This window comes from Oryzias melastigma, linkage group LG2 (genome assembly GCF_002922805.2).
Source record: "Oryzias melastigma strain HK-1 linkage group LG2, ASM292280v2, whole genome shotgun sequence".
Lineage (NCBI taxonomy): Eukaryota > Metazoa > Chordata > Actinopteri > Beloniformes > Adrianichthyidae > Oryzias > Oryzias melastigma.
The window spans coordinates 1,271,462-1,284,026 of NC_050513.1; the positions used below are offsets into that span (position 1 = coordinate 1,271,462).

General features: G+C 40.1%; 1 protein-coding gene across 1 annotated transcript in view; it reads right to left on the minus strand.

Annotated features, from left to right (window-relative positions):
* The window catches only part of LOC112160185 (poliovirus receptor homolog), a 16,444-nt gene extending 4,680 nt beyond the window's left edge, over positions 1 to 11,764 (minus strand). Inside the window, exons 1-6 of the mRNA XM_024294585.2 lie at positions 11,610 to 11,764; positions 8,417 to 8,664; positions 7,387 to 7,704; positions 6,256 to 6,582; positions 4,724 to 5,008; positions 4,477 to 4,578 (exon numbers count right to left, since the gene is read on the minus strand). Coding sequence (XP_024150353.1) covers positions 4,477 to 4,578; positions 4,724 to 5,008; positions 6,256 to 6,582; positions 7,387 to 7,704; positions 8,417 to 8,486 — 1,102 coding nt within the window. The 5' untranslated portion in view covers positions 8,487 to 8,664; positions 11,610 to 11,764. The remainder of the gene's footprint in view (positions 1 to 4,476; positions 4,579 to 4,723; positions 5,009 to 6,255; positions 6,583 to 7,386; positions 7,705 to 8,416; positions 8,665 to 11,609) is intronic.
* Positions 11,765 to 12,565: the final 801 nt, after the last annotated feature.

A 12,565-nucleotide genomic window follows, 5' to 3' on the forward strand; every position in this document is an offset into this window, starting at 1 on the left:
CCAAAAAAAAAAAAAACACGGGAACATCCGCTAAAGAACAAAAACAGAAAGCAGTGATTTAAATGTTCATGGATGAAACAGGAAATGGTTGTGGTGAAGGAAAACAGCACTTCCTGTCCTCAAACTTCTTCAGGACCTGCTAGATGATCAGCGGTTTGCCTGAATATTTAGGCCGAGTGTGAAACATTCATCACTGAACAAACTGCAGCTCTGTCTGCCACAGACCGACCGTCAGCATTCGTCCTTCTGCTCGGCAGAAATCTGCATCCCGTCACAATAAAAGCCTGTTCCCAGCAGATCCCACCCAGGCTGCCAGCAGAAATGACAGCGGCCGGGGCGGCCCGCGGGGAACAGAGAGGGGACGTTGTTATGAACCGGGCGAGCTGTCAACCGCTCCCCCCTCAGCTGGGCCCCCCAGTGTCAGTGGGGCTGCGGGGGCCAAAGGGATTAGTCTGAGAAAGAGGCTCCTTTCTCCAGCCGGGTAACTCCAGACAATCACAGCTGCTTAAGATTCTGCTCGGGTGCAGGAATGAGGAAACTCTGCGCTTTAAGATGTCCAAATGTTGGGGTTTTGCTGCTTCAAAAACAACAATCAAGCTCAGGGACAGAGTGTCAAAACTGTGACCAAAACAGGATTGTTCCTCTGCAGCCTGATGGAGGCTTTTCTCCTGGAAGAGGAGGAGCTCCAAACTCCTCACCCTGAAGGTCAGCGAGGAACTCCCTCCTTATCGCAGACAAACAAAAGCATTCATCTGCTACTCCTCCTTTGTTTTTCCCCTTAAAAGTCCACTTTTTCCAACAAAAACACACAGCGGCGGTGCCACCGTCTACCTGCGAGGGAACGGGAAGCAGCCCAGAGGAAAGGTGTAGACCGGACACATTCATGCTGACCCTTTCACCCACCGAGCTTCCTGGAAGATGTGAGCCACTTCACGCTGCAGCTAACACAACAAACTTCAACACGTCGGAGGAAAAAATGTCTAACCGCACACAAAAACTAAAAACCTGCTGAATGTGAATGTGCTGAAGCGGGTGAGGTCGACCATCACCTTTCACGGTCTGGATCTCACAATGATCGACCAAACAAACCTGAGATAAAACGTCAGAGACAAAGCCTTTCTAGTGAAACATTCCTTCTGCTTCCAGATGAAGATAAGATTTCTACGGTTTGGTTTGTCCTTTTCCTGTAATTTCAGGAGACCAGACCACTCCCACCACCTCGCTCTATTTAAAACTCCGAACATTTTCTGGTATTTACAGCTGCTTTCACTGGTCAACCACAGCATTCAGTAGCTCCTCTCTCATCCCACCACCGTCCCTGAGGGATTCCTCCACAATACTTCCTCACTCAAAAAGATAAAACGCACACTCAGGGACTGTTTCATCACCCAATAAAAAAAATAGAGACAAAACAAACGTTTGGAGAAACTCTCATCATTAAAAAAATCTAATAAAACTAGAAAAGTTGCATTACCTGCAATAATGCTAGTGTGAAGCTTTTTGGTGAAAATAGTGACGCAATTAACATTAATTGCTGAAGGGATTTGCTGTAAATGAAAAAGATATTTGCTAAAAGACTGGACATTTCATTAAAGAACTATGTAAGAGTTCTGAAGTTGTCCTAAATATTTATAAATTTGTAGTAAAATGGCTTAAAATCCCTTATACATGCCAATTTTGTAAAATATTTCATATGTTGCTTAAATAATAGTTAAACTCCAAATTAGCATTAAAAACCTCAGTAGATGCTAAATTAGCCAAAAAAGCTAGCATGTTGCTTGAATACTAGCTTCTTCTTTTCCTTTGGGCTTTTCCCTTCAGGGGTCGCCACAGCGAATCAGTTTCCTCCATCTAAGCCTGTCTTCAGCATCCTCCACTCTAACACCAGCCACCTTCATGTCTTCATTCACTGCATCCATAAACCTCCTCTTTGGTCTTCCTCTAGACCTCTTTCCTGGCAGCTCTAGACTCAGCATCCTTCTACCAATATATTCACTGTCTCTCCTCTGAACATGTCCAAACCATCTCAGTCTGGCCTCTCTGACTTGAATATTAGCTAAACTCAAAAATAGCCTAAAATTCCTCAGTAAACTAAATTGGCCAAAAACGTTAGCATGTTGCTAAAATAGAAGCTAAATTCTTTTTTTTTTGAAAATTACTATAAAAGATGAAAACATTTTACAGCAGGTCCTTCAATATTGTCATTTTTTAAATAAAATAAATAGAAAGCCTGAACCACTTTCAGTAGGCTTCAGTTTTATTTTACGTCTATCCATTTTCTGAACATGCAGAATCGTTATTAGGGTTGCTGGAGCCTATACCAGCGAGGTGAGGGCGGGGTTCACCATGAAGCCGGTCACTCATACACACAGTTAAAGGATCATTTAGAGACAGCACTGAAACTACGAAACATGCACACAAAAATGACCTAAACGGGATTTGAACCAGGGCTAACCACTACACCAGTTAATTAACAAAATCTCACTTTTTCTTTTTTAAGACACCTTTCAGTTCAGTGACCTACAGCATCAGTTCTGGTTATTAATTTGTTTGCTTATTTGTTAATTTTATTTAAGTAATCTTTACTTACACTGGATTTTAGGAGTATTTTATTGCATTGTTCCTTAATACATATATTTATTTATTGAAGATTTAACTAACATTTATATAACGTGACCCTTAAAACAAAACACAAAAAAGGGGAGAAAGATAAATTGTTTCTAAATATTTTGAGTTGATTTTTTTTTTATTAAAATGATTTAGAGTCAATGAGATTTTTATTTGCTAGAATCATATCTTTGTTTTTAGAAGAAAATACAGAAGTATCCTAATTTTATTCATTATTTTTATATGTTTAAAGATTTAAAATGTGAAAATATCTGAATGTATTTTTGTCTTTCTAACAAAGCAGTTCATTTCTGGACAAAACATCAGATAAAAGCATTACTGTAACCGTCAGTCGTTTTAATTGTCATTTTCTGAACTTTTATTTTCTAATATTTACGGTTCTCCAACATTCCCCCCCAAAAAAGAAACAAACTGAAAACACAGGAACCAGAATGAAACCCGCTGAAGCAGAACCTGAAGTCTGTTTCGGTTCATGAAGACCCTGAATAGTTTCAGTGTTTCTGCTGCCAGAGAGCTGGAAGCTCTTCATCACCGTCACGGCGACATGCCCTCAGAACTTGGCGGGCACAGCGGGGACCGGCAGGACCGCCGACCCGCATATCAGCCGGACCCCCCTCTCCCCCCCCGGACAGGAACAAAGCGACTCTGCAGAGCCGAGGCGGTGTGATAAATGTGGCGTCCTTATGTTGACATTTGGGCTTTCCTCTTAAACTCTGCCTCACATCGTTAACGGTCTGCTTTCTTTTAGATAACAGAGCACAGAAAACGAAACGTCAGGCTGTAAAAGGTTCACAAATTGAGGAATTTAGGCCAAAGGGAGCTTAAAATGTAAAAAAAAAACAATGCGCAGTATGTAAAGTTGAAATAATTTGACCTTTTGACCTGCCCTCATTCACTCCTCCTCCCTGGTCAGAGGTGCAAATGGTGGTTTTTCTGTTGGTTTATCTCCATAGCAACCATTTTATTTTTTGCCCCAAGGTGACAAACACATCTATGTAAATTTTAGAAGAATCCACAAAAGTACATGTTTGGATTTTCTTAGCAACTGCGTTTTTTCATTAGCCACGCCCACAATCCTAATACGTTCCTATCGTATGTCACATCGATTCACTCAGCTTGAGGCTGAGATTCATTTATTACATTTTTACAATAATCCATCAAAGACCGTGTGCGAACAACAGGAGAACGCCACTTTTGTTAGCACGCCATGCTAACGCTCAGTAAAACCTACAAATTTTTTTTTCTAAGTAGCTTCCCAGTGATGCTCGAGGAGTTAGGAGCTGATGGATGAAAATCCTGAGGATGTGTTTAAATTAGTAGAAGGTACTGAGGGGGATTTTTGGGGGGGAAAAATTTCAGGTCAAAGGTCAACAACACTTCAGTTGTGGTTATAGACCTAACCTGCTGTCTGTGTGTGAACTTTCTTGAAGATGGATCACAATGAAGATTTTTTTTTCTCCCATACTGAGGAAAATGTGAAAATTGCTCAATTTTACTCTTTGGTGGAGTTTGAAAAAAAAATGTTTCTACCTATGAGAGATTTTGGCTCCAGGACTGAATAAATAAAGAAAAAAAAACACTTTTCTGTAGAAATTGAGTCATTTTAGTTTCTCGGTTATGGTGTTAAGTTTTATGATATCTTAAGTCGCTCAGACTTTAACCTTTTATGTGTAGGCGTTTCTTTGCTTTTTAAGCAGGAAATGATTCATGTTTGTATTTATATGTGACATTACTCTGATGAGACATGTCTCAAAGTTCCTCTCGATTTCTGTCACGACTTCCTGGAAAAACATGTGTAACTCTCTCTTATTTTGAAGGATTCCTCGGCCTTTCGGCCGCCAGACTTGCCTTGGGTGCAGATGAAGCACTTGCAGAGGCACACGCACAGACACAGGAGGAGGACCGCCGCCACGCCGCACACCGACAGGAGCACGATGATGGCCGGGCGCACTGCGGCACAAACACACGGTCCTTCAAACCACCGTTTACGGGTGACAGCAAAGCGACCACATGTGGACTGAGTAACCGTTCCCGTACGGCGCGTCTACATGATTACCTCCACTGAAATACAAACAGAAAGGCGACATCTGCTCACCGTTGGTGCTGAGCGCCAGCATCAGCGGCTTCTCCAGCCCCCGGTGGTGGACCACGCATCTGACCGCCACGTCGCCCAGCAGCCCCGACTGGAAGAGCAGCGTGCTGGTCACCGTGGTCGTGCCGTCGCCTTGCTCGTAGGCCGAGGAAACGGGCGCCCCCAGCGTGCGGTTCTCATCGCCGACCTCCCAGGTGATCTCGGCGGGCGGGCGGGACTGGGCGGTGCAGTTGGCCTCGGTGACGCCGGGGGACGAGACCACATGGGTCACCTCGGGTTTGGGCAGAACTGGAGGAGACACAAAGCTTTGATGAACCTAAACAGAGCAGAACTTTGGTTCCAGCAGCAGAAGAAAAGCTCATTGGAGCAGCAAACGCTCTCAAGCACCAATTAATCACCCCCCCCCTCCCTTATTGGGACGGGCCGGCACACTCCCAAAGTCCTCATCCTGACATTGTGTTTACGCAGGACGGGGCTAAATGCTGGCGAGCGCCAGCTCCTGGACCTCTTCCCTTTCCTGCACCATAACGGAAACACACGTGCACGCTTTCTGTCCGTGCACGCCCCACACACACTGACCGTACTGAGGCACAACTGTATGGAGTCGAATCAGGATCAGCTTAAGGAGAACAAAAAACATTAAAACTTGAAAAATAGACATTGTAAATAAAAAAAATATGAAAATTTGAAAAAACTTTTTTTTAATTTGAAAAAAAAACAAAACTGAAAAATTGAAAGAATCTTCCCAAAAATAATACCAAAAATGTTTTACATTTCCAGAAAAACGTTTTTTTTTTTCTTTTTTAATTTACAATGTCTTGTTTTTTGATTTTCTAAAACTTTTTCTGTTATGATGTCTATTTTTCAAGTTTTCAATCTGTTTTTTCGTTCACTTTAAGCTGATCCTGATTGGACTCCATACAACTGGGACAACTGGGGGGAAAAATTAAGATTTGCTAAGAGTCCAAGAGTTGCAGGAAAATGGAAAAAAGCTTCTAATTTAGTGTATTTTTCACAGTACAAGTTTGGGGTTTTTGTTGCATAGTTTGGCCAAGGGGTGACTTATGATTTTTTTTCTTACGATTATGAATTTGTTGGCTGCTGTGGCTTATACAATAGTCACTTAAGGTTCATTCTTCCTGTTTTTTTAACCACTAAAACCAGTTTGATGCATCATGAAAACAGAAACTGTGTCCAAGAAAACAACAAAAGTTTGAGATTTTGGCCAAAAACGTAAATCATATTTAAAATATCCACTGGAAACGTTTTGAGAATAGACCAAAAGACGATCAAAGTGGGACTTCAATGGGTTTGAGGTTAACGTTAGACACTAAAACTCATAAAACCACTGAAAATGTTATGCTACGTCACTGACATCAGAGAATTGCTGCACTGCATTCCAACTGTAACTGAACCACATCAGGGTTCACTTGCACCTCTATCTAGTCTTAGGCAGCTCGTTCAGTCAGGAATGACTCAACCAACAGCAGATCAGGAGTCAACACTTCCCAGCTGACGCAGTGACCACGCCTCACCGTAGACGGAGAGGCAGGCCGTGGAGCTCCGGGCTCCGTCCGGGTAGGTGTGAAACTGGCAGGTGTAGCAGGCCTCGTCCTCCGTGCGCACGCTCAGGACCGTCAGCCGGCTGTCCTCCAGCGTGGGACTCAGCCGGACCCGGTCCCTGAACTGCTCGGATGTGTGGGTGCCCCTCTTGGAGTAGGACGCCACGGCGGCGGTGTCGCCCTGCTCCGTCGTCTTCGTCCACAGCACCTGGCGGACGCGCTCAGGGAGGCTGTACCAGCAGGAGAGGGTGACGGGCTTCCCGCTTATGGCCGTCCTGTTCCCCTCCAGGTGCACTTTACCTGTAAAAACAAGTTCTGTTCAATCCCAGGAGCCCCTTTGAGCTGCTTTACTGGCTATCAGGGCTATTACGATTATTTTATTATTGTCGATTAATCACAGATTATTTATTCAGATTAGTCTTCTGATGGAGTCATGTGTAAAGTGGATGTAAAACACACATCTTAACCATCATTACCTTTAAACTAGCTCAAAATAAAGACAATGAAGATGATAGTTTATTAAACTTTTAATGGATCGTTCAGCTTCTGTCCTTCTTTAGTTTCTGCTATTAAAACTATATATAAACTATAAATACTATAAAAGATAAAAACATAGCCGTATATAAATAAAATTGAATTGAATATATTTAAAGGTTTGTTGTAGATCTTGCATACTACACAATCACACAATTAAATGAGGTCGGCATCTTGAAACAAGGAACTATTTTTCACTGAACATAAAGTTTTGGTTTCACTGACTCCAATATAAAAAAAGTACATTTTTTGGTGCTGAACGCTCACATCTTTGTTCAACTTTACTACACTCTGACTCTATATAATATAAAATAACGACTAATAAATTAGTCATCGACTATTTTAATAGTCGATTAGTCGTGGCGGCCCTGCTGGCTATAGAGGAGTCTGGGGCCGATAAAAACACACGGGACACATTTGACAGTAACAGGAAGGAAAGCTGGCTCGGCTGTTTCTGAATCGCAGCTCCGCCCTCGGACGTCCTGCTTAGAGGGAAAACAGTCTGGCTCCGATCAGAAAGTGATGAGAACCGCACACACACACAGAGAGGGCTTTGTTTGTGGAACCAACCGACGACGGTGATGCAGGTGGAGCCCTCCTGGCTCCCCGAGGGGTAGATGTCAAAGATGCAGCGGTAGCAGCCAGCGTCGTCGGGCCGCAGCCTCATGATGGTGATGGCGCTGGCGTTTTGGCGGGAGGGGACGAGCTCCACGTGGGCTAGGCTGTGGCTGACGTGGGCCGGGGGCTGGTAGGTCAGGACGGGCACTTTGTGCCTGTTGAGCCAACGCACCTGGCGGACATCTTCCCCGCTCGCCAGGGAGATGTTGCAGCTGAGCAGGACGGGGCGGCCCGCCTCGGCCGTCAGGCTGCTCGCCGTTTTGACGTCACCTGACAGAAGAGACGGCGTCAGTGAAAGCCTCACAGGATCCTCGATCACATCTTTAAATCTGAGTTCATTTAGAGACAAATATTGAGTTTATTCAGGTTTCTCAAATAATATTTTTGGTTTGAGAAAAACAGTTTTTTATGTAATTAGGTGGAACTTTCATCGATTTCTACATTAAAATTACATCAAATTAGGTTTTTGCTTGGAAAAAAAACTGAATCACTTAAAAAAAAAAGTTCATAGATTCAACAAATTATATTTATTTATTCTAGATATTATCAACAATATTGTTTTTAATCAAACTTAAGTCATTATTGAGACTGGAGCACATAAATAAACAGAAATCGTAAAATAAAATACAAACATGTTGGGCCTTAAAAATGAATAAAAGCGGACATTTTAAAGCCCTTTTTTCTTTAAATAGATGGCCCGCCTGTAAAAACTTGAATAAAAAAACAGATTCATGAAATGGATCATTTTTGGGCTTCAGCAGAACCATAAACCTGACAAGTTTCTTCATAAAAACTCCTAACAAATGTGTGTTTCTCAAGTCTTCTTGGGTCAAACTGGAGGGAAAAAGAGGAATCGCTTCCTTTGCAAAGGTTGACAGATTGTAAACAAACAGCGTTAGCCGCCGCAGCTGAAAGTTCGACGAACCTCAACAAAACAAACAAAAAAAGATGAATTCTGTTGACAGAAAGATCTCCAGCTTACATAGAGCTGCAGAGAGTCCTGCTGCGATGATCCACAGCAGCAGACTCGGGTGGGAGGAGCGTCCACACATCGCACACGGAGACCGTCTCACATCCAAGCAAACGCCGGCAGACGTCCACAGAACGGCGTCAACAATGAGGTCACGGACGCATAACAAGCGGCGCTGCGGTGCAGACAGAGCCGTCGGCGGTCCGGGGGTAGAGCGGCCGGTCAGCACAGCCGTCGCCGCATCTTACGGACACTCTGAGCTGCAAACGGAGGACATTTGGTCGTGATGGACGTGTCGGCACAGCCACAGATGAGACACAAATCGAAGCAGAACCGTTCATTCAAAAATAGACATTTTAAAGGTTTGCTTTTAGGTTCTTAAACGAAAAGAAAAAAAAACTTTAAAAATACGAATAAATTAAAGTTTTTAACTGAAAAGAACACAGATTCCTACTATAAACTGACTTTGTGCATTTCTGTAGAAGGAATGTTAAAAGAAACAATGGAAAAGCGCAAAAAGTTTCTTCAAAAGGTGAAGTTTGGGGTCATTCTGAGGTCACAGAGGTTCTGACGGACCACACGTGTTCTAGTGGGAGTCGGATGAGAACTTGGAAGATGGAAACATTTGTCTAGAGAATATTTGAATAAAAAAAGAGAAAAACATTTCATTTAATAATTCAATTTAGTTTCATCTTTTAGCAAAAAACGTCTTCATTTATAACTTTTTTAAAATGTATTCCAAATTTGGGTAAAATTCACATTAATTTGTTGTTGCTTAACCAATAAAAGTTTGGACAAATGATCAAAATTTTAAATGACTATCACAACAAATAAATGAAAAATTAAGAACTTGACATTAATGGCTCGTTTCTTCAAATTGATCCAGAGTTTCATGATTTATTTGTACTTTATATAAATGTATTTAACATGTAAAAGGAAAACAGAACTGCTTCATTTTTACAAGCTTCATCACTAAAGTTTATGGTTTATAAAAAATATTTTCTTATAACATTAAAGCACTGAACCGATTTGAGCTGGAAAGTAAGTATTTCCGTACTGACAAAGATATTATAAGAATTTGAAAAATGACATATTAGGATTTTTTCCAAACACTAATCAGTTTCATCCATTCCTGCTTTTTCAAGGTTTTTTCAGGTTTTTTTGTTGTTGTCTCTCAAGTTTTTTTTTATGCATTTCTTCACAAAATCTTGGATAAATACAGTCCACTTTCTGTCTTATTGGTCAAGGGATTTAAAAAAGAGACTTCTATAAGTGGAAATTGGATAAAAAAAGGATAATAATGTGGAATTCCTCAAGGCTCTGATTTGGGACCAAAAATGTTCATACTTTATTTAAATTATATAGCCCTGGTATCAAATAAATAGAGCTTATTATTTTTTCCAGGTGACACAGATTTTTATAGTTTAGGTGAAGATATTTTTCAATGAATCTCAGAAACAGATAGGGACCTGGTAAAACAGGTTATTTCTAAAATCGCTGAAGTAGATAGCTCAAATCACTGAAGATGACAGCCAGCTAAAATGTTAGCTAAATGCCAAATTAGCCTAAAAAAATAAAACCTTAGGTTAGCCAAAACAGCTAGCATGTAGCTGACATATGAGGTAAACTCATAGACAGTCTAAAAAACGAAATAAAAAAAACTAAATTAGCACAAAACACAGCTAGCATGTTGCAAGAATATTAGCTAAACTCCAAAATAGCCTAAAAAAATCTTGGAAAATGCCAAAATAGCCCAAAGAGCTAGCAGAATTACCATTTTTAAAACTTTGAAAATGTAACTTTTAACATAAATATGAATAATAAAAAGGCAGGAATATTAATCCAGAATAAATCAACTTAAACCTTATATAACTATCAATTATTTACTCTCCATAAAAATATATTTTGTCAAATTATACAAGTTAGAAATAAGCACAAGATAACATTGGGTCATTAATAACAATAAAATAAAATGATCTGGAGGGCCGGATAGAATTAGCTGGAGGCCCCGGGCCTAGACTTTAACACATGTAAGATAAAGAATCTTTTCAACTGGCTTTGAAAAGAATGTTTCCTTTTTGGTTGATGCTGATTATTATTTAAAGGTTGTGAAATGTTAAATTTATCCAACCAACTAAATAAACTTCAAACTTCAAAGTCTGTTGACATTAATCTGGAGTAATACAGCTGATATTCCACTTAAAACCTGTTTTACTTTAGGTTTAAAGGGATTTAATTGAAGCCGGTTGTCCTTCAGCCAACTTTTTCCCCCTAAAATACACATAAAAATCTGTTTCATGTCTTGTTTTGAAAACATTTGAAATTTTTTAATCTATTTTTTGTATTTAAATCTTTCCCTAAATGCATCCCCTGACCAAACAGGCATTCAACAGGCTAATGTGCGAGCGTCACCATCACCACCTGGAGTGTAATAAATGCTGTTACGAGGAAGCCCACAGCATGGGGGGACCCCGTAATTATCCAGCAGCCAAACAAGCTGCCACCTCCAGAGTCTAGACACTAAAACCTGAGATTTCCAAACCCATGCGTCAAAGGAACTAAGGTAAGGTGGGAAAAGACGGCGTTAGTCATTCAGCTGAAGATAATCTGAGAGCAAACAGGTCCAAGGTTGGGCTTCAAACCTCTGGATTCACTGTTTAAGACGTCCTAAACCAGGTTTCGACATCCTGGACGTGAAGCGGGTTTTGGTTTCGCAGCTTGGCTTTGATCAGACTTTAACAGCACAGATCGGGTCCAGACCTCAGAGTTTAAAGTCTTCTCGGCAGTTTTATGGTGCCAAACATGTGGTTTCAAACCAGCATCCTGCTCCTGTCGGGGCAGCAGTTTTCCATCTGTCTGCATCCACCAGCTGCTCCAACAGAAAGGTGTATTTGATCTGTCTGGGGCTGATTTTCATCGTTATAAGGAGAAAATATGAGCTAAAACATGTCAAATTTTATTTAAAGACACATTATAATAAAAAAAAAAATGTCATCCAGAAAAACATTTAAAATACAAAGAAGTGCTTCAATTAAACACAATAATATTTTACATAAATAAATCAAATATTAAACAAAAAAAACATTTTAACCAATAGCTTTGCTAATATTAACAAAAAACGTTACAATTTTCAACAATTAAAACCCATTTTTAAAAGTTAAATATTTTAGTTTCTTTTTTTTTACTCTAAATCATTAAAACTTACCTGTTGGAGGATATTTAAGCATGAACACAAGTTCTTTCCCGACAGAGATGATGGTTTCAGAGCTGCAGGTTCCTTCAGACTGAGGCCGCTCCGCCGACAGACGAAGCTTTTAAGCTAAATCTGATTAACGCCTCCAGCAAACCGGAAGAAACAGCGACACCTGCTGGTGGAGGGCGGAAGGGCAAAAACTGCGACCTGGAGTTTGAGTGGAAATGACTGTAGGATCAAATTACGCATTTAAATAAATCATGACATTTAATTAAACAATTAACAATTAAAAAATTACTGCGTGGTATTTGTTTTGTAGTTTTAATACTTTTTTATTTTACAAAGTAAAAGCCATGTAGTACGGAAGCCGTATTGGTTAAAAAAAATCACATGTCATACAATCATTCATAAAGCACGTTTACTAATATATTCATCAATACTACTACTGTATTTACAGTACAGTGTTAAAGTTTGGGTGAAATACTAATTTACAATCTTTGTACATCTTATTAAAAAATGTATTTGATTAGTTCATGGTGTGGATCATGGGATACATACAAATAGAGTTTTTAAAGGAGGGTTTATTGAAATTATGGGATCTAGAGAAACTTCAAACTGCATTTATTAGGTTTAAAGTAAGAAACAACTTACGTCCAGTAAACAACAAATGTTCAATGATAGAGATGGAGAAAAACAGCTAAAGTATTGCTAAAAAAGAAAATATGCTGATCAATTTGTGGTGTGGATTTATGGAATGAGAGTTTAAAACAAAGCAAAAGTTTACATGCATTTAACAAAACATACAAGATGTCTCTGATTAATCTTTACAAGGTTTGAAATGATCAATAAAAACAAAGTCTTTTGTGCATTGGTGTTATACAGAAGGTAATTTGTGTTTGTATATTTATACTCTAATAGGCTCATAAGGTGTTGTAAAAAAGGCTGGGAACAACTTTTCAAGCACATTG